The following is a 24,885-nucleotide window of genomic DNA, read 5'->3' as shown; positions in this document are numbered from 1 at the left end:
GTGTTTAGAAGGGTCCTTGTTTGTCACGTGGAGAAGGGGAGGAGACTCTAAGCTACTCTGAACAGCAGAGGGATGGAGCTGATACGCTTTCTGCTGGAGCTTGAGTGCTCCCGGCTAGGGGGTACGTGTACCTCATCTGCTTCCTCTTCAGGGACAGGGGAGAGGAAGCTCACGTGGGCTCCTCTCCCACACCACGGAATCCTTAACAAAACACTTCTTGCCCATCTGGAAGAGATCTCTGTTGTTACTGCGGGAGAGCTGGGCATAGTATGAGGTGCAGGTCTGTGTCCCAGTTCTGCCATGTTCTTTCCTACCAAGGGTGAGGTCTCCTTTAGGTCTCAGTTTCTCTGCCCCTAAAATGGAGTGGCTCTGGAAATGGAGAGATGCTCATTTCTGCAGAGACTCCTACCTCAGTAAGTGGTGAAATGAAAAGCGGTGTGGACAGGAAGGGTCTGCGGCCTGGGGCTCACACTCACAGTGAGGCTCCGAGGTGGGGACGCCCCTTGCCCGCTCTGGGGTATCAGGACGCCTTCCAAAGTCAGCTTTCCTTCCGACTCTGCAGAAGGCCCACCCCAAGCCCAGCGCTGTTCCCAAGGCCTGACAGCTTCAGACCTTGGGGAGAAGAGGAAGGAAGGAGGAAGAAGGGATAGAGGGATTGCAGAATCGGGGCTGGAGAGGAGGGAGAAGCACTTTTTTTTTTTTTTAAACCTGCGGTGCCGGCCTCTCCCCTGTTTGCTCTGAGATACCAGTCTCGCTCCTGCCCAGCCCGGGCGGCTGCCCTTGGGTGCTCCCTTCCCTGCCCGACACCCAGACCGACCTTGACCGCCCACCTGGCAGGAGCAGGACAGGACGGCTGGACGCGGCCATGGCCGAGCTCCCGGGGCCCTTTCTCTGCGGGGCCCTGCTAGGCTTCCTGTGCCTGAGTGGTGAGGAGGGGCCGGGCGGGACCACGGCGAGAGCTGGGGGGCATAGGCCTGGCTTCCCCGGCTCCTCGGACCCACTCTGTCCCCGCCAGGCCAGATGAGGCTGCCGTGGGCGGCAGGGGCCCTAAGGCGCCTGAGGTGAGGCCGGAGAGGGGGTGTCCAAGGCCCGGAGGGCGTAGGAGAGAGACCCCCAAGCCGGCGAGCGAGTTGGGCCTCTCCGCGGCACAGGCCTGAACCACTCCACCGCAGGGCTAGTGTTTTCCTTTCTCTGCTAAACACACACACCCTCTTACCTGGCCCGGTTCCGGCTCTTTTACCCACAAAGACCCGGCCCCTCCCGAAAACCTCAGGTTTTGGGAAGGGAGGGATTGGATTGAGGGGAGAGGGTTGTGCTCTGGGGAGGGAGCCCCCAGCTTCCAATATAGATGCCCGGGGGTGGGCCCGACCCTCCAGATCACTGGAATTTGGGTTCCCACCTCCCTCTGGTCCCCGGCCCCAGGGCTGGCCGTGGAGGTGAAGGTACCCACAGAGCCGCTGAGCACGCCCCTGGGGAAGACAGCCGAGCTGACCTGCACCTACAGCACGTCGGTGGGAGACAGCTTCGCCCTGGAGTGGAGCTTTGTGCAGCCTGGGAAGCCCATCTCTGAGTCCCATCCAGTGAGCTGAGAGCGACTGCATGAAGCTGGGTTGGCCTGGAGGGACAGGAGCCCAGGATGAGGGCATGGGGTCGGGAGGGGGCGTTTGGGGATCAGTATGCTTGGATGAAAAGGTAAGTGGGCTCTCCCTAGATCTTTTCAGAGCTGCAGTCTGCCTGACTCTATATCTTCCTTTCCTCTCCCATAGCTCCTATTTCCAACTCCCCTGCCTTAGTGTATCCATTGACACTAAGGTGTTGTGACTGATACCAAGATAATATGCTGCCTCTTCTGCCTCTCTCTTTGAGAGAGAGAGAGAGACCAATGGATCAGGTTCCTTTAGCACCTGAAAGGGGGTGGTGTTTGGGGACAGAGAGACCTTTGAAGTTCCAGCTTAAGGGTATCATGATGTAAGTCAGGGGCCTCTTATACCCACTTTGATGAGGAAGGACTGTAGAGTTGATGCCAGGCAGAAACAGGCACATATGTGTGTCTTCTGCCTCTCCCCAGATCCTGTACTTCACCAATGGCCATCTGTATCCAACTGGTTCTAAGTCAAAGCGGGTCAGCCTGCTTCAGAACCCCCCCACGGTGGGGGTGGCCACACTGAAACTGACTGACGTCCACTCCTCAGATACTGGAACCTACCTCTGCCAAGTCAACAACCCACCAGATTTCTACACCAATGGGTTGGGGCTAATCAACCTTACTGTGCTGGGTAAGGCAGACTGGGGATCCACGAGCCACATACTCTTTCACATACTTGGGGGGTTTGCACTGGTCTTGCTAAATCTCTGGTTTCTGACTTTTAGCCCAAGCACACAACTGCACTGGGGGCCCCAAGTGAAAATACTCCCTTTCCAAGTCTTCTAATTCAGATGGTCATACTCCAACTCCACCCTCCACCGAGAGCATCTCCTCCATCAGAGCCTAATAACAGAGTGTGTGAGAGAAAGTCCTTCCCATACATGGGGATCTGAGCCTGCTCCCAGCAGCTCCATCATGGGGGAGGCTCTCATCGGTAGTTGGATTCTGTCCCTCCCAAGGTCAATGGCAGAGAAGGGGAGTGGCCACCAAAGGAACAAGGGCCCCTATTACTGAGCACCAACTTCGTGCTCAGAGCTTCTGTCTCACCCCAAACTAGAGCCTTTTCAGAGATGGGCAACCAGAAAAACTATCAAAGAGACTGGCAGTGTTTAGATGGAAAAGAGAAGGCATCGGATGGGTGTATTACTGCTGGATTCAACTATCCAAAGGGCTGTCATGTGGAGGAGAGATTTTAATTTCTCTTTGTGGGCCCAAAGGGCAGGAACTGAAACCAATGGGTGGAGGTTATGTTAACACACATTTTGGCTCAACATGAAGAAGAATTTTCTCTAACAATCAGAATTTCCAATAGTGGAAATCCCTCAGTTCCTGGGGATGCAGTGGTGTGTGGACCCAAGAGGACCACTGTTTGATAGGGGTATTGAAGTAGAGAATGTAGCATCTAATGGAGTTGGGAGTGGGGCTGGAAGATTGCTGAGGAACTTTCTGTTTTTTTTTTTTTTTGCAGTTCCCCCCAGTAATCCCTTATGCAGTCAGAGTGGACAAACCTCTGTGGGAGGCTCTACTGCACTGAGATGCAGCTCTTCCGAGGGGGCTCCTAAGCCAGTGTACAACTGGGTGCGTCTTGGAACTTTTCCTACACCTTCTCCTGGCAGCATGGTTCAAGGTAAGGGCCCAGGGCATCAGGAAGAGGGTACTGGAGACCTGGGCAAATCTGGTCTCTAAATCCCACACACCCGTATTATCCGTTCCATGACTAGGGGTATGACACAAACCACTATACCTTTCCCTGTCTCTTCCTTGGCTTCCTGTATTGTTCCCTCCTGCCTGTCTTTCTGCAGTCTGTGGCTGCGTGATCCTGGGGGTATTTCTCAAGCTGAATATACTACCGATATCCTGGAAGAGAGTAGAGGGCAGGCAGCAATCTGATGATGACCACCCGTCTGCCTTGGGGAGATTTCTTTTAGGTTTCCTAAGGGTCATGGACCACTTCCAAACTTCCTAGAGAGGAAACTGAGGCAGAGTAGCACGGACTGGCTGGAATCTTTTAACCAGTTTCTTTGGAGGAGCCTTAGTTTCTTGGCTTCCTCTTCCTGGATCCAGTTCTCTCTCCAGCCCCAGCAAACTCCTTTATCAATCCAGAAATGAATGACCCACCCCCAGATCACCTTGCTGGTATGTGCTCTGCCTTCTAAGGCAAAGGTAAACAGTTTAGAAAAGCATTTGTGTCAGCTTAGAGCCACCCTACAGGATGCAGTTTCTAGCAATCAAGCCTTTTACCCCAAACCAGGAACCTGACATCAGCCAGTAAGCACCCCACCCCGACTCCATTGCCAGTTTCTGAATCCTTCATGAGTGTGCAGTCCGCCTCCTCCCAAAAAGGCAGCTATGTAGGGTGGAAAGAACAGGTAAGTTGTAGCAGCTTTGGAATTCCTCTCTGGGTCACCTCAGACACACTACTTCCTTCTTCTGAACCGGTTTCCTCCCCAGTGAAAAGAAATCAGTTGCTCCCTGACAGGATTGTTATAAGGATGACATGAAATGTGCTGTCCTCGTGGAGCTGCTCACTGAGTTGAATGAGTCGTGGAACACTTCCTCTTCATCCTCTAGATGAGGTGTCTGGCCAGCTCATTCTCACCAACCTCTCCCTGACCTCCTCGGGCACCTACCGCTGTGTGGCCACCAACCAGATGGGCAGTGCATCCTGTGAGCTGACCCTCTCTGTGACCGGTAGGGATGCTGGGTGGAGGCCAGGCCAGCAGCCTTGTGTTGGGGAAGCTGTCGGCTGGTGGGCCGAGGAAAGCCTGCAATTCTGAGGGTCCTGTATCTCCTTAGAACCCTCCCAAGGCCGAGTGGCCGGCGCTCTGATTGGGGTGCTCCTGGGCGTGCTGTTGCTGTCAGTTGCTGCGTTCTGCCTGGTCAGGTTCCAGAAAGAGAGGGGGAAGAAGCCCAAGGAGACATATGGGGGTAGTGACCTTCGGTGAGCAGGAGGGCTGGGGGGTGGCGCAAGGAGGGAGGAAAGGGCTTGAGTTAAAAGCGGGTGCCTGCAACCCTCAAACTCCGACATCATTCAGTGTGTTTAGGGGCAGGAGGTGTTGTTCAGCCGTGGAATTTGCTGGTGGCAGCAGTATAACCTGTGTATTTGAGGGTACAGGCAAGCGGTACAGGGTGGAGTGGCTGGTCCACAAGCTGTGGCAGGGAAGCTGTTTGCAGGACTGCCCTGCCCCTCCTCATATTTAATAAAGTTTACTTTTCTGTTCCGAAGGTATTTTCATATATTTTAACCACCTGGGAGTAGTAGTGGCTTGTAGATGCCAGGAAATGGATTTGTCCTGAGCAGTCAGCTGAGTTCAATTCTTCTGTGGAGGAAATCAGGAAAGGGGAGGGGAAACTGCCTCTGTCATCCACTTTAGCTGCCAGTCAGGGTCTAGGATAGGGATCAGAGCAACATTTCTCCAGGTGGAGTCCTCAGATTACCTGGACAGAAATCACCGGAAACTAGTTATACATTCAGATTCAGGCCACTTCTAGCCTTCCTATAGTTGTGCGTTGGGGAGTGATGAGGCCCAGAAATTTCATTTTAACCAAAGTTCCGCAGATGATTCTCAAGCACAGTGAAATTTAAGAGTCCCCAGGTTAGAGGACGGCCCTCCTCTGCAGGAGGCTTCTACTGTTCACTCAGAACTTGCCTATACCCATCAGGGATGATGCCATCGCTCCTGGGATCTCTGAGCACACTTGTATGAGGGCTGATTCTAGCAAGGGGTTCCTGGAAAGACCCTCGTCTGCCAGCACCGTGACGACCACCAAGTCCAAGCTCCCTATGGTTGTGTGACTTCTCCCGATCCCTGAGGGCGGTGAGGGGGAATATCAATAATTAAAGTCTGTGGGTACCATACTGTCTCCTTCTTCTTTCTGCCGGTATGGCGAATTCCTCTAGGCGGCTCAGAGTATTAACAGTAAGAGAAGGAATGGGCTTGAAGTCCGAGAAAAGGTAGGCAGGAAGTTTGGTTGGGTCAAAGGGGTAGGTTTCAACCTAGGTGCCTCTCCACTTCACCCCACCAGCCCCCGATTGTTGGTTTTTGGTTTGGCCCAAGGAGACTTGTTCAAGTTCCAAGCGGAGGCCTTGTGCACCCGAACTCCCTCCCCCTGGCACCCTCTGAACACTTGGACATTCCTCTTTATTGTTCACATTCCAACCCAGCACAGTCACATGCACACACGGAGATTAAAAACCTTTCGGCCACAGCCCCAGGAGCCCGGCGGGGGGGAGGGCGGGACCGACAGGGGCGGGGCGGGGCCGTGGAAGACTCCTCCTACCGAGCCTCCCAGGCGCTCGGCGTTTGCATAAACAAGAGAGCTGGAGAGGCTGCCCTCAACAGTGCGCTGGGGAAAGGGGAGGGAACGTGACAGGCAGGTGTGGGATAGGGACTTCTCTTCCGGTCAGAGCAAGGGGCGTCCGAAACCAAAAAAACCCTCTTCCCTTCATCTCGCCCCGGATCCAAAGTCTTGGGGCTAGGCTGGGGCGGGAGTGGCACGGAGATGTAGGGCGCCCCTTTTAGCTGCGCACAGAACGAAAGAACTCGTTTTTTCTTTAAGTGAGTGTGCTTGGGTGACGCTTAGGGCGCCCTCCGCAGTGCGCGCAGGAAAGCGCACTGAGGCTGCGGAGGCAGAGCTGCATGCTGGGTGCGGGAAGAGGTGGGCGAGAAGCAAAAGAAGGAAGATTGGGAGCGCATGGTTTAGGGTGGGGTGGGGTGGAGTGGAAGGGCAAATGGGGACCATACTAGACTGCAGAACTAACTAAAAGGGCACGGACTCAGCGACTCCGCGACGGAGCCTGCCTGGGTGAGGGAGTCTCTGGGACGCAGGGGGCTCCTGTAGCTGGCAGGTTGCTGGGCAGGAGGGGGTCACAAACACGGCAGGGAAGTCTCGTCGCTGCGAAGGGGACGCGGCATCCACCTCTCCTCGGGAACTGAGGAGAGAAAAGGTCTGAGAACCTGCCCTCTTCTGCTACTTCCTCTCCCCCCCACCCTTCCCCCTTTCAGTACCAGGATTCTTTGGGCGGTGAGTGCCAGAGGGCCCCAGTCACCCAGAACCCCCACCCCGAGTCAAAGCGCTGAAATGAGCCCCGCGGCAGGTACGTGTGCGCGCCGCGATGTATTTCTGCCCCTTGGCCGGGCTTGTGCAGCCAAATGGGGTGGCTGCGCATGTCTTGGTCCAGGTATGTCCCCGTCGCAGCCTCGGGCGTCTGGATGTATCAGAAAACCCGCAGGGGCAGGGTGCATTTTCCCCGGCTGGGAGGGGTGAGGGCGGGCAGAGGGAAGGGCTGGGGATTCGATCCTTTTCTCCCACTCACGGGTCCCACCCCGCCGCCTAGGGGCCGTGTTCATTACCTTTGAAAATGCTCAGTTCTTCTTCGGTCCAGGGCGGGGCAGAAGGGAGGATGCAGAGGGAGAAACAGGTGAGCTCCTGGAATCCGCGCAACCTTCAGCCTCTTCCCACCCACCCACCTCCCATCTCGGATTTCTATCCCCCAACCCTTAGCTCCCTCCACGCCCCCTGCACCTCCAACCCGCCCTTATTCTCCCCCTGCTCCTGGGGAGGGCTGGGGAAGGGCAGCTGTCAGCCAGCCGCGCGCCGCCCGCCTCACCTGGCCTAGTCTCCGCTGGGGCCGCCGCCCGCGCCTCCCCGGGCCACCCCAGCTCCGCCAGGCCCCCCAGGGCCCGGGCCCTTCCGGCCGCGCTCTCCGCTCTTTATCTTCTTCCGCGCCATGTGGCCCCGAAAACTCGCCTGGATTTTGGCGGCGGCCGCGTTGGCGCCGGGATCGTCCAGCGGGATGTCTAGAATGTCGTCGTCCGGCTTGGAGCAGGCGTTCTCCTGGGGGCGAAGCAGGAGGGTTCTTGTGGGGTCACTGGGTCTTGATCCGCGGGAGTGGGGTAGGAATAGAGCCCTGAGGGACAGGGACTATGGCGACGCGGGGGTGGGAGGTACAGAGAGGGGTGTCGAGCCTGGAGCAGGGCTATGGCAGGGACACTCACTGGGGCATGGGCAGCGACAGGCGAAGAAGGTTCAGGGCCAGGTGGACAGTCATGTCTCAATTCAGGAAAGAGAAGTGCGGGCAGGATTGGGTGCGGGAGAGCCAGGCCCATCACCAGCACCGAGTTAGGGGTCTGCAGAGCTGATTGGCGGGTGGGTTTGGAGGGGCAAGGAAAACAGCAGCAGGCACTCCTGGAGTGGCCGCCTGTCCCCCTGCTCTCAGAGGGTACCTCCAGCTCAGAAGGACCCAGTCTGAGTCCAGGGTTTTCCGTGGAGAGGATGGAGAAGCCTCAGTCCGCCAGCCCTCTCCCCAGTAGAAATGCAGAAAGCTCACAGCTGGAATTAGGGAGAGGATGGGGATACTAGTCAGTGAGCCAGCCTCCCCCGACCTAAGGCTAGAGGCCCAGAGATTGTTTTTCCATTGACTCTTCATTTTCCACTGCCCAAGGATGAACTCAAACACAGGAGATAGGTGATGATTTGGATGAAGTGATAAAGAAAAGGCTTCACTCCAAGAAAAAAAAAAAAAAGAAAGAAAATGAAAAGACCTGCAGGAGCAAGAAGCCCTTTCCAGGGTGTGCTTATGAGGAAGAAGGGAATTATGGTGATAGCTACCACTTAAGCACTTACCTTGTTCCAGGTGCAATAACGGTGTTTTATAGGCATTATTTTATTTAGTCCCCCAAAATAAAGCTATTACATACCTTTTTATCATTACCCCTAATAAAACTAATGATTAGACTGTTTAAAAACCTACCTGGGTCATACGGACAGTTACCAGTGGACCCAAGATTCAAACCTTTGTATTTCAGAGTCCAGAATATATTTTTACCCCTACTTTGTAGGATAAGAAAATGCAGCCCAGTCAACCAGCCAAGGTCTACCATTTGCTATAGGTGTGTGGCCTTCGGCAAGTTATCTAATCTTTTCCTATCTCAGCTCCTTCCTCTAAAATATCAGGATAATGGTATCCACCTCTATGGGTCGTGGGGAAGAATAAACAGCATGATATGCATAAAGTCTCTTGCACAACCTAGCTGCTCAATAAATGGTAGCTTTTATGATTGTCTTAAAAATAACATTAAGTTAATGTGAAATAGTCATTTTTGCAGGCCAAAAGTGGTCATATAATAACAATTTCATATGGTTCAACCTAATAATAATCAGGCCCACCTCTATGCCCCAAACTAGGTTTCTGCTTCTCTGACAGCCTGCCCTGGCTGAAAGTAGAAGGCGTGAGGGGATTGATGGTATAGATTGCAGAGGAAAGGCTATGGAATGGAGAGGAATTCAGCCTCTGAGCCCTTTTGTTGCATTAACATTACTTGCAGTATTAGTGTGGGTCAGGATGGGGATGGTTACTATGAAGTTAGAAGAACATTTCTCCTTTGATCTGGCTCTCTGGCTTCTAGGAATTTGCCTCCTTCTTTTTTTTTTTTTTTTTTTTTTCTTTTCATGAAGTCTTCCACTGCTTTGACTATCTTTTTCTTCTAGGACACGAGATGACCAAGGTTTCACATAATAATGGTAATTCAGTTCTGCACATTAGCTCTCCCTGCCATCATCCATCCGGTTCATAGAAGTGGACAGGATATGAGGAAGGCTTCAGTGATCACTGTCCTAGCCAGATTCTGCCCCAGGACCACAAGCTTAAACTCCAGATGCCCAAGCCCCGGCTTATAAATGGCTCCCCTCGCCATGTTTCCCAAGGTTAGCCTCATTTCCTGGGCTTCACATTCTTCAATTCGTGCTCAAGATGCCCACAATCGATTTAAACACAGTTAAAAGGAGTTACATTTTGGTAGAAGAGTCAAAAAAACAGAAAGAAAAAAAGAGTTACAAAAAGGCAGGTATGGTTGTGGAAAGGCCAAACACAGGTCTAGGGTGCTCAGAAAAGACTCCTTTGGAATGTTCTATTCTTAGAGCTCAAGTCTTTCTTGGGATATCCTCAGGGAACAGTGAGGCTTCTTCTCAAGAGGGTGACAACCATAAAAAAACATTCCTGACCTACCTTTCCTCCTTGGCCTCGCAGCTGTGGAGGAGTGGGAAGGTTGAGTGGAGGAAGGGATATCTGCCTCCAACCACGCTAGACCCGACCTGCTGTCACCGCCCGCCCCAGCTGGATCCAGAATGGAAACCTGGAATAGCAGGCAAAGCCACCCCCGACACTCCATGTTCCTCCCCAGAACCAGCTCCCTCTCCTACCAGCTGAATTTTCAGGACAGAGCTGCCAGGTGGCCAGTCCACAGGTGGAAGTGGAAGGAGATTGAAAGGACCTGGGAAGAGGTTCATTGGTCATGGTGCCTGGCTGGTGCCTTCCAAAGCCAAGGTTGCTGGTGTGTGCCTGAGAGTTCCATAGGAAGTAGGGACTTCGGGGAGGGAGGAGGAGGTGGAAGGTGCCCTGGTCAGCAAAGCGGGGGCCAAGCCTTCTAGTCCCAACTGGGCACATCACTTCATCTCTGAGAGTCTCATTTTCTTCAGCCACAACTAATGAATAAAGTCTCCTTCAGCTCCCAAATCCGAATAGCTTTAAGGATTTCCCCTGCTTGCTGCTTGTTATTATGTCAGGCCTTGTGCTAAGCGCTTTGCATATATTACCTCATTTAATCCCCATTTTGGAAGTCAGGAAACAGCCTCTGAGACATTTTGTAACGTACTAAGGTCACTCAGTTGACAAATAGTGAAGTGATGGGATTCAGTAGCCTCTGCTGCTAGCCACTGCCTCAGGGCAGGTAATTATTTCTATGAATTCAGCAGGGCCAAGCCAACTAGACTAAGCAAAAGAAATGAGGATCCAAAAAAATTCATGCGCTTTTTCATGCGCGGTGAATGCAGGAAAAGTCATATATATATATGGCTATGTAAATCAGCAACTGCAATATTTGAATCAGCATGAATAAAAAACCATTCCTCTGTCTCTTAAAAAAATAGGCAGATCTGTTTTCTTCTTCCTCATTTCTATCTGAGCCTCTGTACCAAGGAGAAACGGGAATAAGACAGGACTAGATTCTTCCCAAACACCAGGTGATGCGGTCAGTGAGGAGAGCTCCAGAATCAAAAGATGAAGAAGGACCTGCCTCTAGCTCCCAAGAGGTATGCTGTTCTTCCCACACATCTCAGCTCTCTCCCAGCACTGAGTCCAGCCCTCCACAGAAAGGGAAGGAAAATGCCCACCCCCAGCCCTGCCCTTCCCCAACCCTCCACACATCACTCCTTCTTCTTCTTCCTGCCCTCCTGCACAGTCTGATAATGGTGCTCTCTCTTGCTCAGCCCTTTAGCCCTGCAGACCTAGGACAGGGCATGACTTGGGAAGGCTCCTGTGCACAGGGTGCACTGGAGGAGGTGCCCCGGGCCCTGGGCCACGGAGATAATTGTGTATCTGCTTCTCCTTTACCTTTTGGGTGGGTAGCCTCTCCTTTTTTAAGGGACACTGACTTCAACCATGTCTACTAATCCCTCAGTATGGCTCCCTGGGCACTCAAGAGCAACAGTTCCAGGCAGGGACCCCCACATCCTACTCTAATTACTACTGCAGACACAGAGGAGACCAATTCCATTCCTTCCCTGGCCTCTTGGATTCTTTGTTTACTCACCTCTTTCCAGTGACCACGTCTCCCACTTCCCCTTCCCCAGCAATACTCCCCTGTCATCCTCACCTCTCCCCTCCCCCCAGCTCATTTCCCAGAACCCACCATCCATTTATCTTCTCTACTTTATACAACACTGCTGGGAGGAAGGGCTCTTCCTCAGTGGAGCCCAGGAACCTCCATGAGGAGCCCATTTCTCCCTTCACAACCAAAAAATTGCTTCCTGTAGAATAACAAGCAGAGGGAAAAGGCTGGAAGGAGATATGTTATCGGGGTGTTCTCCAGGGGGTGGGACTGTAGGTGACTGACATGTTTGTTTTTCATACTTTTCTCTAGGTTTTACGTTTTCTATTATGAGCAGATTACTTTTATAATCAGTAAATATTTAGAGGAAAGGTTAAACCACAGCTCTTCGAAGAAGACAGGGCTATGTTTGAATCCTGCCTCCACAGTTAGGAGTCATGCTTCCTTGGAAAAATCTAACTTTCTAAACCTCAGTTGGCACATCTGTGAAATAATACCTACTTCACAGGGTTGTTGCTATGATTAAATATAAAGTGCTGGCTACAGGGCAGGCATTCACAAACTGCCAACTATTACTTAAACTAATAAGAGTTAAAATCGCAACCACCACCACTTGCCCCTAAGTGTTCTCTGCCTCTTGGTACCCAGACATGGGAAAGTCTCACCTATTATAGAACTGGGCTATCCTTTCCTTCCAAAGCCCACTCTTTTTTTCTTTACTAGGCCATAAGATGGCAAAGTCAGTAACCTCGTGTATCATTAGCTGGTTGACTGAATGACTGAAAATACAAGGACTTTGGAATAGTCTTTCTCCAAGTGCAGAGGCAAAAAATAAATAAGCAAACAAATAAATTTCATATACGTATGATCACTGTACTCTTCCAGTGAGGCAGGAGCCAGGGCCTATGCCAGGCGCTTTCATACCGAGTCACCTTAGCAGCAAACCCCTCGGGCGCTGGGCACTTGCAGTACCCAGGTTTCCGCGTGGGCGCTGACAAATTGCAGACACTTCCTTCCCTCGCCAGCAGGGCTCTCTCGCGGTCACTTCACCCAGCCCCTTCCGAGCGAGAAGGCCTTGGGGGCCGGGACAACCCCTCCCCAGAACCACACTGACTAGGCTCTTTGCAGCCAGCATCACTACCGAGCTAACCAATATGGACCAGCCTGCGCTGCACAGGGCGCTTAGGCGATCGTTGGAGGGTCCTGAGGATCAGCCTGTCCGCCCACCGACGGCGGCGCAGTGGGATGGGGAACGGGGTGGGGGCCGAAAGACGGGAGAAAGGAGTCGCTGCAGTGTCTCCAGGCGATGGTTTCCAGCGTCTCACTGGGGAGGAAGTTCCTCCTGTCATCCACCCCGCAGTTCCCCTCTTGCAGAGCCCTGCCGAGCTCCCAGTCCAGCCTAGGCTGTCTAGCGGATGGGCGCTCAGACGCCCCCGCGAGTTGAGGAGCATTTTTCCTAGGGCTTCCAAGTCGGGCGGGCGCCTTCCACCATCCACCACCCACGTCTCGGCAAGGACCCCTTTTCTTTCTGCTCCTAGGTCTTCCGCATCCACTTCCATCCCTCTCTCGCCCTCCAGGGCTTTCTCAGGCGCCTCTCGCAGCGGACCCCGCCAAGTGCCCCTCCCCCGGGCCCTCTAACTTACGGTGCAGCAGTCCATGCTGGTGTCGGGGGTCCTCTGCGGGGGCGAAGGCTGGCGCAGGGCGGGGGTGGGGTCTGTGTGGTGCCGGGTGGGGGCTCTGGGGCAGTCGGCCGCCAGCCGACCCGCGCCGAAACAGCAGCTCTGCTCTCGGGTCCGGTCTCCCGCGCTCGGCTCCGCTCGCGAATGTAACCTGAGCCCCGCGGCCGGGAAGCCAATCAGGAGCAGCCTCCGGCAGGGTGGGCGGGGAGAAGTGGAGGGAGGGCCACGCCCTCTCGCGGCTCTCTCCGCCGCGCTCCCGCTCCTGCCCCAGCCCCTCCGCCTACACGCTTGTATCCAAGCCTCCTACACACTCCATCCTCCCGGGCGCAATCCCCTGGCTTGCTAGGCGGCAGACTGCCAGGCAGATGTACGCCGGAGTAGGCAGAAGGAGGCCCCCGACACCCCGAGCACAAACACCCACATCTGGGCACAGCACCTACTCCCGCTCAGAGAAAACCACGCACCCCTCACCCATCCCTCCATACTTCCACAACCTAGCAGGAGTCCCAAATATGGCTCCCTTTAACTTCACTCCCCCTCAGTCCGCAAAGAAAGGCTCCCTAACGGGCGGTAAAAAGGTCTCATCATCACTCCTGCTACAGACGGAGAAACCTGTTGGTACAACCTGGCGATGGGCATGCGTCCACACAAAAGCTCACAAGCCCCACATGTCCACATATGATTTTCCCAGGCCTTCTTCCAGCATACAGACACTGCAGATACAACCTGCAAAAATAACTACGCAGCCCTTCAGTTGCAGGTAAATGCGGACACCCTGTTGTGGGCGCCCGCGCGCTCACGCGCGCACACGGACAGTCACCCAACTCAAGCTGTCGGCATGACGTATCTATTATCGATCTGTCTACATGAGCTGCAACAAACAACATCATATATGCACAACACCTATTTTGTATGTATTTATATATGGGCACAGACTTGGAAGAAGTATCCTCCTCCCTTTCATACCAGACTCTGCCTAACCTTTTGATCTGCTGCCTCAGAATAAGACAAAAGCTGGCCATCCTCGCCCTTGCTCCTGAGAAGAAGAAAAATACCCTCAACCCAAGTGTAGAGAATTCGAAGTAATTGGCTCTTGGGTCCATGATGAGGCAGGATGTGGGCTTCGTGAGAGGCTGGGAAGGGGAGCTATGGAAAGAGCATCTGGGAGGGACAGACTGCCACTGTTGTGGTCGTCAGCGTCCCCCAACTCGGCAGGGTACAAAAGCTGGCAGTGTGGCTTGTTATGTGGGTAGGGTAGGCCTTCTCTGAGAAAACTAGAAAGTCTTTCTCAGCTAAGGTCCCAGAGAAGGGAAGGAGGAAAGGATGGCTCCTGCTGGGAGCAAAGGTGGGAAATGCCCTGTGGCTCTGGTTGGGACAGCAGATCCTGAGACAGCTCTGCTGTGCATCCCCAGTCCCTGGCCATGACCAGGGACCACGTGGCGGTGACATGCTTCCTTTCCACCTAGATGTTTGGGCCCGAGGCTCTGCTTGCCAAAGGAAAAATGAGTGGGAGAGAAATGCCTGAGTCCATTCAGGGTGGGGATAAGGTTAGCCAGTTTGGGGTCCCAGGCTGAGCTGGATGCTGGCCGGGATTCCAGGGCTTGGGGTGTAGGGGTGTCTCTCCCAGCATGTTTGGGACCCACCCACTTTTGTAACAAAAAATCTGTTCCCCAATCTGTCTCTGGCACATCTTTCATCTCCCCACCTCCTCCAAGTGGCCAGATGTCCTGGGAACTCAGGCCCTTGCCTAAATGACGCGCACATCTGTGGCCTTCTGTTGTGCCAATTCCTGCTGGACTTCAACTCCAGAATCCAGAGAGGAGAGGAAAGGGGGAAATTGGGGGACAGAGTGGATACCAGGCCTAGACTCTGTGCTTTTCTCTTCCCAAATTAGAGCTGAGGAATTCGGGATTTGGTGAGTTTGCAGTAAAGTCTCCCAAGTTGCTAGGCAACATCCCTCTGCAGACTGAGCTGCCTCTGGGCCCTTCTTCCTGCTGGTCAGAACTGAAGGGGGGGTATCTTTACAACACCCCCCCCCCACCAACTCCCACACAGGCAGCACAGCCCTTCCCTCTTCCTGAAGGACACCTTTGTGTGGGGTGAGGGTGTCTCTGAACACTGGAGGGCCCATAGGAGAACAGATACGGCAACTGTCAGTTCCATCCGCAAAGCAACCATTTCAGCAACAGCCCACTCAAGGCGCCTACGCAGAACTGGCCACAGTGCTGGCCCTGGGGGATGGGCAGGCTCTGAGGTGAGGAAAAGACAGAGAGGAAGGCAGAGCCTGAGATGAGAAGACAGACACTCACAAACTCAAATACCAGTGGCAGGAGCAGTAACACATATGGCCTCATAGAAATTACACACACAGACCCAAAGATGCAGACACACACACTGCCCACACACCCAGAGGCACACACCCTGCACGGGTTGTCACCCACTGACATCCAAAGACATGCTCAGCGTGGGCCCCTTAACCACTGTGGGGCCAGGGCACCCACTAGCGCTGGGGAAAGGTCCCTCTTCTGAGCCTCTAGGTGGCTGGGGTTTGTCAGCAAGGTGGACTGGTGGGACTCAGCCTGTGATACTCAAATAGATGAGCTAGGACAAAGGACAGATGCAGTAAGGGATGGCTGGGTGTGCCTCTGCAGGCTCTGGTCTTTGGCAGAATGATGCCGAGTTATACTCCCCATGGTAACCTGCCTGGCCTAGGGCCTGGGTGCCACCGGTCAACATTTGGAGTATGACCTACTGTCCAGATGGGCTTGGACTCGTAGTTGTTCTTGACTTTTCAAATTTTAAAGCTTCTCATCTACAGTCTCCAGCCCCCATAGCTACTGAAGGAAAACTGCTGGCCTGGAAAGGAGATGAGCTCTGGAAGGGAACGGCCAGGTTAGGGAGGCAACCGGGGCATGTTGGTGGGTGCCGTGGGATGGAACCAGCAGGAAGCATGGAGGTGAGAGGGGTGAGGAATAGAAGCCAAGGCAGGTGAGGGATAGACAAAAGAGAGGATAAAAGATGGATTAGTGGGAAGCTCCTGTGGTCCAATACAGATTCTTCTTGGGACAGATGGAAGGGGATTTGGAGAGGGTTGGTCCTAGTAAGCAGGCAGAAAAGCCAAGGCACGTGACAATCTATTTCCCAATAACTTGTGGCTTCCCCTTCTCGGAGTGGGCACCTTCTGAACTTCACATCCTGGCTCAAGCCCGTGGAGGGACCCATAATCAGAAGGGGGCTGGAAAGTAAGAGGCCTGTGTCTTTGGTGGAGCTGATCTGGGGGCTTCTTAGGTCAGGATTTTACCCATTTGAGTGGAGGGGGTGGAGGTAGCAGGAAATTCAGTTTTCTCTGCAAATATTTCAGCTTTTGCTGTTGTAGTATTTTTAGCAACCTGGTTGGCAGAGGAGGAGCCCGGGTACATTTTTAAAGGGGCCTCTGCCAGGCTGGAGGCCTCTTCCCACCCTCACCCCACATGTCAGAAAGGAGAGGAGGAGAAAGCACATGGCTTAAGGGGTCCCTTCAAAGGTAGAAATCAGGTTTGCTGGACATTAGGTGACCGTTGAGTCATTTTCACCAGTAGTCATTTTGTTCTGTCATTGTCAGCATCATGATTGTTACCGGCATTATCAAGAGGAGTAAATATTTCTTGAACTTCTGCTATGTTCAGGGTGCTGCTAGGGAGGCAATACGGAAGGCTCGATATAATATATTTGCTAAGATGGGGAAATAACCAATATTCTAGAGTGAGTTCTAGGCTAAATCTGAATAGCACTTTACAAAGTGCTACCACATCCATTATTTAAAGTGGTGCTCTCGAGAACAGTGTGAGGAGGTATTACTCTTTCTTTCTTTCTTTTTCTTTCTTTCTTTGTGAGACAGAGTCACACTCTGTCACCCAGGTTGGAGTGCAGTGGCACAATCTTAAGCAACCTCCACCTCCCAGGTTCAAGCGATTCTCCTGCCTCAGCCTCCTGAGTAGCTGGGATTACAGGTGCTTACCACCACATCAGGCTAATTTTTTTGTATTTTTAGTAGAGACAGGGTTTTTTCATGTTTGCCAGGTTGGTCTTGAACTCTTGGCCTCAAGTGATCTGCCTGCCTCAGCCTCCCAAAGTGCTGAGATTACAGGCGTGAGCCACCTTGCCCAGCCTAGGAGGTATTGTTATTTCTAACCTCTTTTTCTGAGGAGCAAACTGAGGCTGGGAGAGGTTAAGTGACTTGCTATTTGTCCAGCATTAGATCTCTGAGGAAATGCAGAACTAGGACTAAAACCCAGGAGTTCTGACTTTGAATTCTGCATTTCTCCTGTACAGTGCTCCTAGCGTAAGCTAAGCAAATCAGACATAATCTCTTCTCTCTTGGATGTTGTAATCCGATGGAAAAAGTACATATATGTGTGTGTATAAAATAATGAATGATAGATACGAAAGGAATTAAGCAGACAGTAAATGTTCTGGGAGTTGAGGTGTGGAAGAAATGACTGAGAATTTGGATGGTCAAGGAAGGCTCCCTGGATGATGGTTTGAAGCAAGCGTGAATCCAAAAGTATCTGAGACAGGTATCAATCAATTTGGAGAGTTCATTTTGCCAAGGTTAAGGATGCACCTGTTGACACATCTTCAAGAGGTCCAGATGACATGTGCCCAAGGTAGTTGGGTATAAGCTTGCTTTACAAGTTTGTACAAGGGGTACAGTTTGCTTTTATGCTTTTTAGGGAGACATAATACATCAATCAATACTTGTAAGATGTACCTTGGTTTGATCTGGAAAGGTGGGATAACTTGAAGCTGTGGTGGAGGGTGGTGGCTTCCAGGTTATAGGTAGATTTAAAATTTTTCTGATTGGCAATCAGTTAAAGGAGTTATTATCTAAAGACCTGGAATCACTAGAAAGGAAATGTCTGGCTTACCATGATAAGCAGAGTTTTATCATGCAGACAAAGCCTCCAAGTAGCAGGCTGCAGAGAGAATACATGGTAAATGTTTCTTATCAGACTTAAAGTCTGTGTTGATGTTAATGCTGGTCGGCTTTTCCTGAATTCCAAAAGGGAGGAGGGTATAATGAAGCATGTCAGACCCCCTGCCTTCCCATCATGGCCTGAACTAGTTTTCCAGGTTAACTATGGAATGCCCTTGGTTGAGAGGAGGGGTTTGTTCAGATGGCTCAAGGGAGCCTTAGAATTTAATTTTTGGCTTATGCAAAAATATGACTTAGATAAGTGAAGAGGGCCAGGAGCGGGCAGAAGTGCATTTGAGGCAGAAGCAATTGTGAGCTATGCACCACACTTAGTGTCCCTGTGAGTGCATGCCACCCCAGCCCAGAAGGGCCCTGAGGTCAGCAATCCCAGTATCCTTCCTCTTACCCAGGGTTTTATGTCCAAAGCTCAGTGCTCTGAATTCATCTACAGTACCATAGCCCTGCTGCTCCTCAGAGCTCTAATGCACACCTGCCCCTTGCTCCTATAGATGTGCCAGGTGTCTGGATCCTCTGCCTTCATCCCATTTTTTCTAGGTCTCAGATGTAGTTCAAAATCCTGGATGCGGTAGCTCCTTATTCCTATTTTGCTCCAAACACCTACTTGTTCTTACCTTTCCACCTCCTTTTCCTCAGCTTGCTTCCCCACCTCTCCTAATGTGTGAAAGCTCTGATGGCTAAGCAATGTGTGTCCCTGCTGGGCCTGCACATCCTGCCTGCAAACATTAGACCAACACAATTTTTTTTTAATAACAAGGCACCAACCATTTGAATAACAAGCTCTAGAACAAACCTAATAATAAGCATTTCAGTGTTGGTTCAGACAACGACCTGTTTTAATTGATTTCTGCAAAAAGATTTACATGAGATGTAGTTTTTACCTTATTTCTTAGTCCATTTAAAGACGTTTGCTCCTTTTGTGGTTCTGCTGGATAGTCAGATCCAAGAAATTCCTGGTTTAACCAGCAATGCATGCCTGCTGAACCAAATGAGGTTCAGGCCATTCTCCCCAACATTGTCTACCTCTGGGCAGAAGGAAGGGGGAACTCTTATCCAGGAGAGCGATATTCTCTTAAAATCATCCGGAATGAGTGGCTCTTGCCTGCGTGTATGTGGTCAGCATCCCAGGCTCACACTTTTCCATGCTGATGCTCTCTTGGTCTGAGAGCTTGTACTGATTGTTCTAATCTGGATCCACTGGCTATGGCTATGTCATTAATTTGGCATCTAGTATTTATTGCCTCATATTAACACTTAAAAAACTTTTTTATTTTCGAAAAACTTAAACATATGCAAAACTAAATAAAGTAATGAACTCCACTGTACCCATCATCCACATTCAATAATTCTCAACTTATCATCAAACTTATTTAATTCATATGCCTTCTGATTCCCCCATTATCATTTCATTCATAAATATCTAAGTATGTCTCTCTGAAAAATAAGGACCCTTTAATGCTTACTTTTAAAGCATATGTTCATTAGCCTATACGTTCTGTGGGGAAACAGATTAGATTCTGAGGATCCAATGTACAATATGGCAGCTACAGTTAATAATACTATATTGTTTACTCGAAATTTGCTAGGAGAGTAGATCTTAAGTGTGATCAGCACACACACGTACACCAAAAATGGCACCTATGTGTAGTGATGGATGTATTAACTAATGTCACGTGCTAATCATTTCACAAAGTATACATACATTAAATCATCCCACTGTACATTTTGAATATATACAATTTTTATTTGTCAATTATACCTCAATAAAGCCTGAAAAATATAAAATGAAGGCTGGGCATGGTGACTCATGCCTGTAATCCCAGCACTTTGGGAAGCTGAGGCAGGCAGATCAATTGAGCTCAGGAGTTTGAGACTAACCTGGGCAACATGGTGAAACCCCATCTCTACAAAAAATACAAAAATTAGCCAGACATGGTGGTGCATGCCTGTAGTCCCAGCTAGTTGGGTGACTGAGGTGGGGGATCACCTGAGCCTGGGAAGTCAAGCCTGCGGTGAGCTGTGATTGTGCCACTGCACTCCAGCCTGATAGAGCAAGACTCTGTCGAAAAAAGAAAAATACAAAAATGTAAAGAAAAAAATTAAGAAAGAGATGAGAGATGTTTTCTTTACCGCTGTAGCCTTAGCACAATATCCAGAACATAGTGGATACTCAATAAATAGTTTTTGAATAATTGAATGAATAAGGCGGAGAATGAAAGAATCTATGTCAGAGGAAGCAAGCAGTAAAGAAAAGTATATTGCTGTGGTCAGGCATGACCTTCTTCGCAGCAGGCCATGATTCTGTTAGAGGTCCAGGTATGTCTTCAGCAACAACTGAGAAGTTAGGCCTTAAATAGGGAAGCAACTCTTCATCTCTCTGAGATTTGGTGTTGGGGCTTCCATTTTGAGGAGTGGAGACAGAGAGAAAGTTGATGCTGAGGTGGCCTCTTTTGGGGAGCAGTTGGGAGATAGAACAAGACTGGGCCTGAAAGCCAGGAAGGAGCCACGTCTGTTCCAATGTATCTGGTTTAATGTCACTCTCTGTCTAGTTCCATTTTATTATTTCCTTCCTTTAACTTGGTTAAGCAATTCTACTTTGTCTTAGCTGTGTGAGGGGACATTCAAAGAAGAGTTATATACTTGGCCTTGGGCCAGAGAGGCCAGGGTGGGGCAGTCAGCTTGGTGGCAGCAGTCCTTACGGAGGCATCACAAGAGGAAGCGACTTTAAGCCTTCGTGGCCTTAGTGTCCTGTCGCAATGCAGGGATTTGTTTCCAGTGCTAATCTTGGAGGGTTTTATTTTTATTTAAAAAGAGGAGACATTTCTTTCATTGGGTGGTCTGACATAGCAGATCCCAATTGCTTAAATAAGCTCACAGGCTAATGACTTCTACCTACCAGGTCAAAGCGGCAGCCTGTTGGGTAGACGAAGACCACCTTTTCACTGCTGTTTATGAGGAATTAAGGGCCTAACACCTATCATCTCTAAACCAATCCAAGTCAGCCATCTGGCTGAAGATGGTGTTACCAATAATCATCTTCTACTGAGTTTTCATATGAGCTTCTCATATAAGTGTTGGCGTGTTCTGAAGTTTTAGACTTCAGAAGAAAGAAGACATTGACAGGATTGTTCCAGTGGACTGTCGTCCGCTATGGCCAAGATACAGATGAGCAGATATTACAAGTCAGCCATTGCAAGGCCTGGGTGGCAGGCCATGTGCAAGCCAAAGCTTCTTCAAGGGTATACCCAAAGTGAAAGATACTTCACATAGCCCTGGACTTGGATCATGACACAGGAATTGGTTATATGAACAAATGTCTTTCTTTATGTAAAAATGAGAGTTCTCTTACCCAGATAAGCCCTGGCTCTAATCTTGGAAAATGATGATTGTTTTGACTTTTCTTTTTCTTTTTGGTCAGACTGAAGCATTGAAAGGTAAAGGATTATTAACTACAAGTTTTTGCTATTCTGTAGTTTGGGCGGGACATTTAAGTTAAATGAGATAAGTAGCGATAGTTATTTGGGTTGCTGTATTTGTGTTATTTTTGCTTTGCCTTCATGGGATTGTGTGTTGGAGTGGGGTGACTGAGGGGAGAGCTGGGACGTGAGCTGTTTTTGGATTGGGTTGTTAGTGGAAATGTTCTCTCTGCTTAGAGAAAAGGCATGTTTAGAGAGAAGGAAATGAAAGTAAAAACCACACTTCATTTTGACCCTGGGGTCTTAGGATAACTTTTCCATGGATGTTCAGTGTTCATATATACCTAGTAGAGAGAGTCAAAGGTTTGTACTGGATACAATCCTATCTAGTAGATGTTCTTCAAAAGAGGAAGAATATAAAGCTTGATCCTTAAAGGAGAGACAATATTGCTGTTTTTTTGTTTGTTTGTTTTTAATTTGGAGTCTCACTCTGTCACTCAGTTTGGAGTGCAGTGGTGAGATCTCAGCTCAGTGCAACCTCTGCCTCCCAGCTTCAAAGCGATTCTCCTGCCTCAGCCTCCTGAGTAGCTGTCACCTGCCACCACTCCTGGCTCCTTTTTGTATTTTTAGTAGAGATGGGGTTTCACCATGTTGGCCAGGCTGGTCTTGAACTCCTGACCTCAAGTGATCCACTTGCCTCGGCCTCTTAAAGTGCTGAGATTACAGGTGTGAGCCACTGTGTCCAGCCTGAAGAAGAGAAAACACTTTCTGTTCCACTGGAACAGGATGGTGGAGCTATGCTACTTTACTATTTGCTGAACACATGTCAGATCATGACAGCAAGAAGGTCCTGCACTTGGGATAATAAGTGGGGCTGTGTAGACTGTAATGAAACCATCATGGCAGACACTGTTGCTTACCTAGTCAATATCCATGCAGTCCCTCTTCTTGCTTGATAATGCAACTGCAGTTTTGTTGGGGTGGTTGTGGATCCAGACATGACAACGGGTCATAGTCTAAGCCTGTTTAGGGCTAGTCATGAGACACAGATATAGCCAATGAGATACAAGCCGATTTCTGCTGAGGAATCTGAAAAAGCTCCTACTTCCCAGATAGGAGAGGGCAGATAGTACTACCAGCCCCTGTTTCTTATTCCCTCAATGCAGAGCTGAAGTCTGGAGCTGTATCAGCTGTCTTATGACCATGAAGCAAAATGTCAACATGATAAAATCATGAGGGAAAAAAACCCTCATAATCCCATAGACTTAAGCCACTATCATTCAGTCTTTCTATAATAGTATGTATAATATGTATATAATATGTATGATATGTATATGTATATTCAGTCTTTCTATAATATAATATAGTAATTCTATATGAATAAGGCTGGGCTCAGTGGCTCATGCCTGTAATCCCAGCACTTGGGAGGCTGAGGCAGGCAAATCACTTGAGGTCAGGAGTTCAAGACCAGCCTGGCCAACATGGTGAAACCCTGTCTCTACCAAAAATAGAAAAATTAGCCAAGTATGGTGGCAGGTGCTTGTAATCCCAGCTACTCAGGAGGCTGAGGCAGGAGAATCACTTGAACACAGGAGGCAAAGGTTGCAGTGAGTTGAGATTGTGCCACTGCACTCCAGCCTGGGAGACAGAGCCTGGGGGACAGAGAGCAGTTTTTTTGTCTCAAAAAAACAAGAAACAGATTTAAGTGAACGAATCCCTAATATGCCACAATAATACAAGAGATGTTCGAATGCATCAGATCAATGCACCTATCTTTTTGACAAGATGGGGACAGCATGTGGAAGTTGTTTCCAGGGATTCTTTGATAACAGACCCTGAAATGTCTAAGTTGGGACGCCTTGTAATTCAGACATAAATTTATGCAATCTTGTGCAACCTTGATTTCCTAATGGGTTGTTCTAGCTTGGCTTTGCTTAGCCGAAAGAACCATTGCAGGATTCCAAGTGACTGTTTGTTGTTCCCGTAGTCACACTCAAGCCTTTGTCCCCCGGTCTCTCTCATTATTTCTATCATGTCAACCTCTCCCAGTTGTCCCATGTCTGGAGTATGGGCTTGCTATAATTTGAATTACTAGTAACTAAGGAAAATTCCTTTAAGACAAAGATACCCAGAGATAGATGAGGACTGGATGGGTTTAGGCATTTTATCTCTTAGCCAAAAGGCCGATGTATATTGGTTTTAAAAAAGTGATAGGCGGTAGGCCCTTACTCCCTTATGAATGGCAGTGGCTGGCTAGTCCTCATTCCATCCAACTGGCCACTGGTTTGGCCTGGTAGGCAGCAGTCATTAATCCATGAACTTAGTCAAGGGAATTAGGATCAACCATGTCAGACAACCCAGTGAGGAAACTTCTCTTTTCTTTCAATGAAAACAAAACCCTCCAAGGTTAGCACTGAGAGAAGATTGATTAAAGGCAGAGTGAATGTTCATCTAGAGTCCCTCATTTGTGAAGCCTTTGGAGCTCCTTTGGGGAGTGGCGCCCGTCCTCTGCCATTCCTGCAGACAGCACTCGGTAGTCCATAACAGTTGCCAATCTAGTTATTTGGATATTCTGAAAGATTAATTAGATACCCTTAGGACAAGGACTCCCTAAAAGTTCTTGTCTCCCTTAAAATGAGTATTACTTACTTTTAATTATTAGATGGAAATGGCTTATACTGAAAAGCAGAAACCTCTGGGACACTGGTAGGGCACTTCTTTTTATTATACATTTTTATTATTGTAAACCAATGTATATATACATATATACAAGGGCTTAAAAATTTATTTTAGGCTGGGCACTGTGGCTCACACCTGTAATCCCAGCACTTTGGGAGGGCAAGGCAGAAGAACTGCTTCAGCCCAGGAGTTCCAGATCGGCCTGGGCAACACAGTGAGACCCTGTATTTACAAAAAATGAAAATTAGCTGGGCATGGTGGCACACACCTGTGATCCCAGCTACTCAGAAGGCTGCGGCAGGAGGATGGCTTGAGCCCAAAAGTTCAAGGCTGCAGTGAGCTAGGGTCGCACCATTGCACTCTAGCCTGGGCAACAGAGTGAGACCCAGCCTCCAAAAATAGAAAAATAAAAAGAATTTATCTTAAATTAAAGCAAAGATTCTATAAATCTAGAAGGTCTTAAACCATTTTCCAGGGAGCACTTTCTGTGCCAAATCTTTATTATGAGCATTTATTATGTGCCATCTGCTTTGTACTAAGTGCATTACATACTGTATTGATCAAGACTCTTTGGGTGGAAAAGGATAGAAACTCAACTTACATTAACATAAGCACTGATTCACTGAAAGGGCAGAGGTGGAGTTCCAGGAATGTAAATTCCTATTAAGACTCTCTTCCTCCCTTTATGTCACTTGTTTCTGCTTCCTTCTGCATAATGCTGACATCTCCATAATGCTGGAACAGTGGCTGCAGGCAGCTCTGAACTTAAGCCATTATAGCCTTGGGACTAAGGAAGAAATAGAATTCTTCAATTGCAACCTCATTAATAATAATTGTAAAATTCCCAGAGAAGATCGCTGATAAACCAGATTTGAGCCTTATGCCT

The 24,885-nt window shown here is 49.8% G+C and overlaps 2 protein-coding genes across 3 annotated transcripts; one reads left to right on the top strand and one right to left on the bottom strand.

Moving 5' to 3' along the window:
- The first annotated feature begins 26 nt into the window (after positions 1 to 26).
- On the top strand, positions 27 to 6,256 carry VSIG2 (V-set and immunoglobulin domain containing 2). The gene is made up of 7 exons (XM_003819934.5): positions 27 to 926; positions 1,423 to 1,580; positions 2,069 to 2,276; positions 3,114 to 3,272; positions 4,217 to 4,336; positions 4,442 to 4,586; positions 5,309 to 6,256. Exons 1-7 carry the CDS (start codon positions 866 to 868, stop codon positions 5,439 to 5,441), a joined length of 984 nt encoding a protein of 327 aa, XP_003819982.1. The 5' UTR covers positions 27 to 865; the 3' UTR covers positions 5,442 to 6,256.
- On the bottom strand, positions 5,771 to 13,082 carry NRGN (neurogranin). 2 transcript variants are annotated; one of them, XM_034933946.3, is made up of 4 exons: positions 12,897 to 13,082; positions 7,257 to 7,483; positions 7,000 to 7,020; positions 5,771 to 6,578 (listed from the first exon to the last, which is right to left on the bottom strand). In XM_034933946.3, exons 1-2 carry the CDS (start codon positions 12,909 to 12,911, stop codon positions 7,262 to 7,264), a joined length of 237 nt encoding a protein of 78 aa, XP_034789837.1. In that variant the 5' UTR covers positions 12,912 to 13,082; the 3' UTR covers positions 5,771 to 6,578; positions 7,000 to 7,020; positions 7,257 to 7,261. The 2 variants fall into 2 exon arrangements, with proteins under 2 accessions (XP_034789837.1, XP_024786473.2); XM_024930705.4 differs by having other exon boundaries at positions 7,000 to 7,017; positions 12,897 to 13,081.
- Between the last annotated feature and the right edge of the window lie 11,803 nt (positions 13,083 to 24,885).

This window comes from Pan paniscus, chromosome 9, assembly GCF_029289425.2.
Source record: "Pan paniscus chromosome 9, NHGRI_mPanPan1-v2.0_pri, whole genome shotgun sequence".
Classification (NCBI taxonomy): Eukaryota; Metazoa; Chordata; class Mammalia; order Primates; family Hominidae; genus Pan; species Pan paniscus.
Note: the sequence above shows the minus strand (reverse complement) of the source record. Positions and strands in the feature narration are given on the sequence as shown.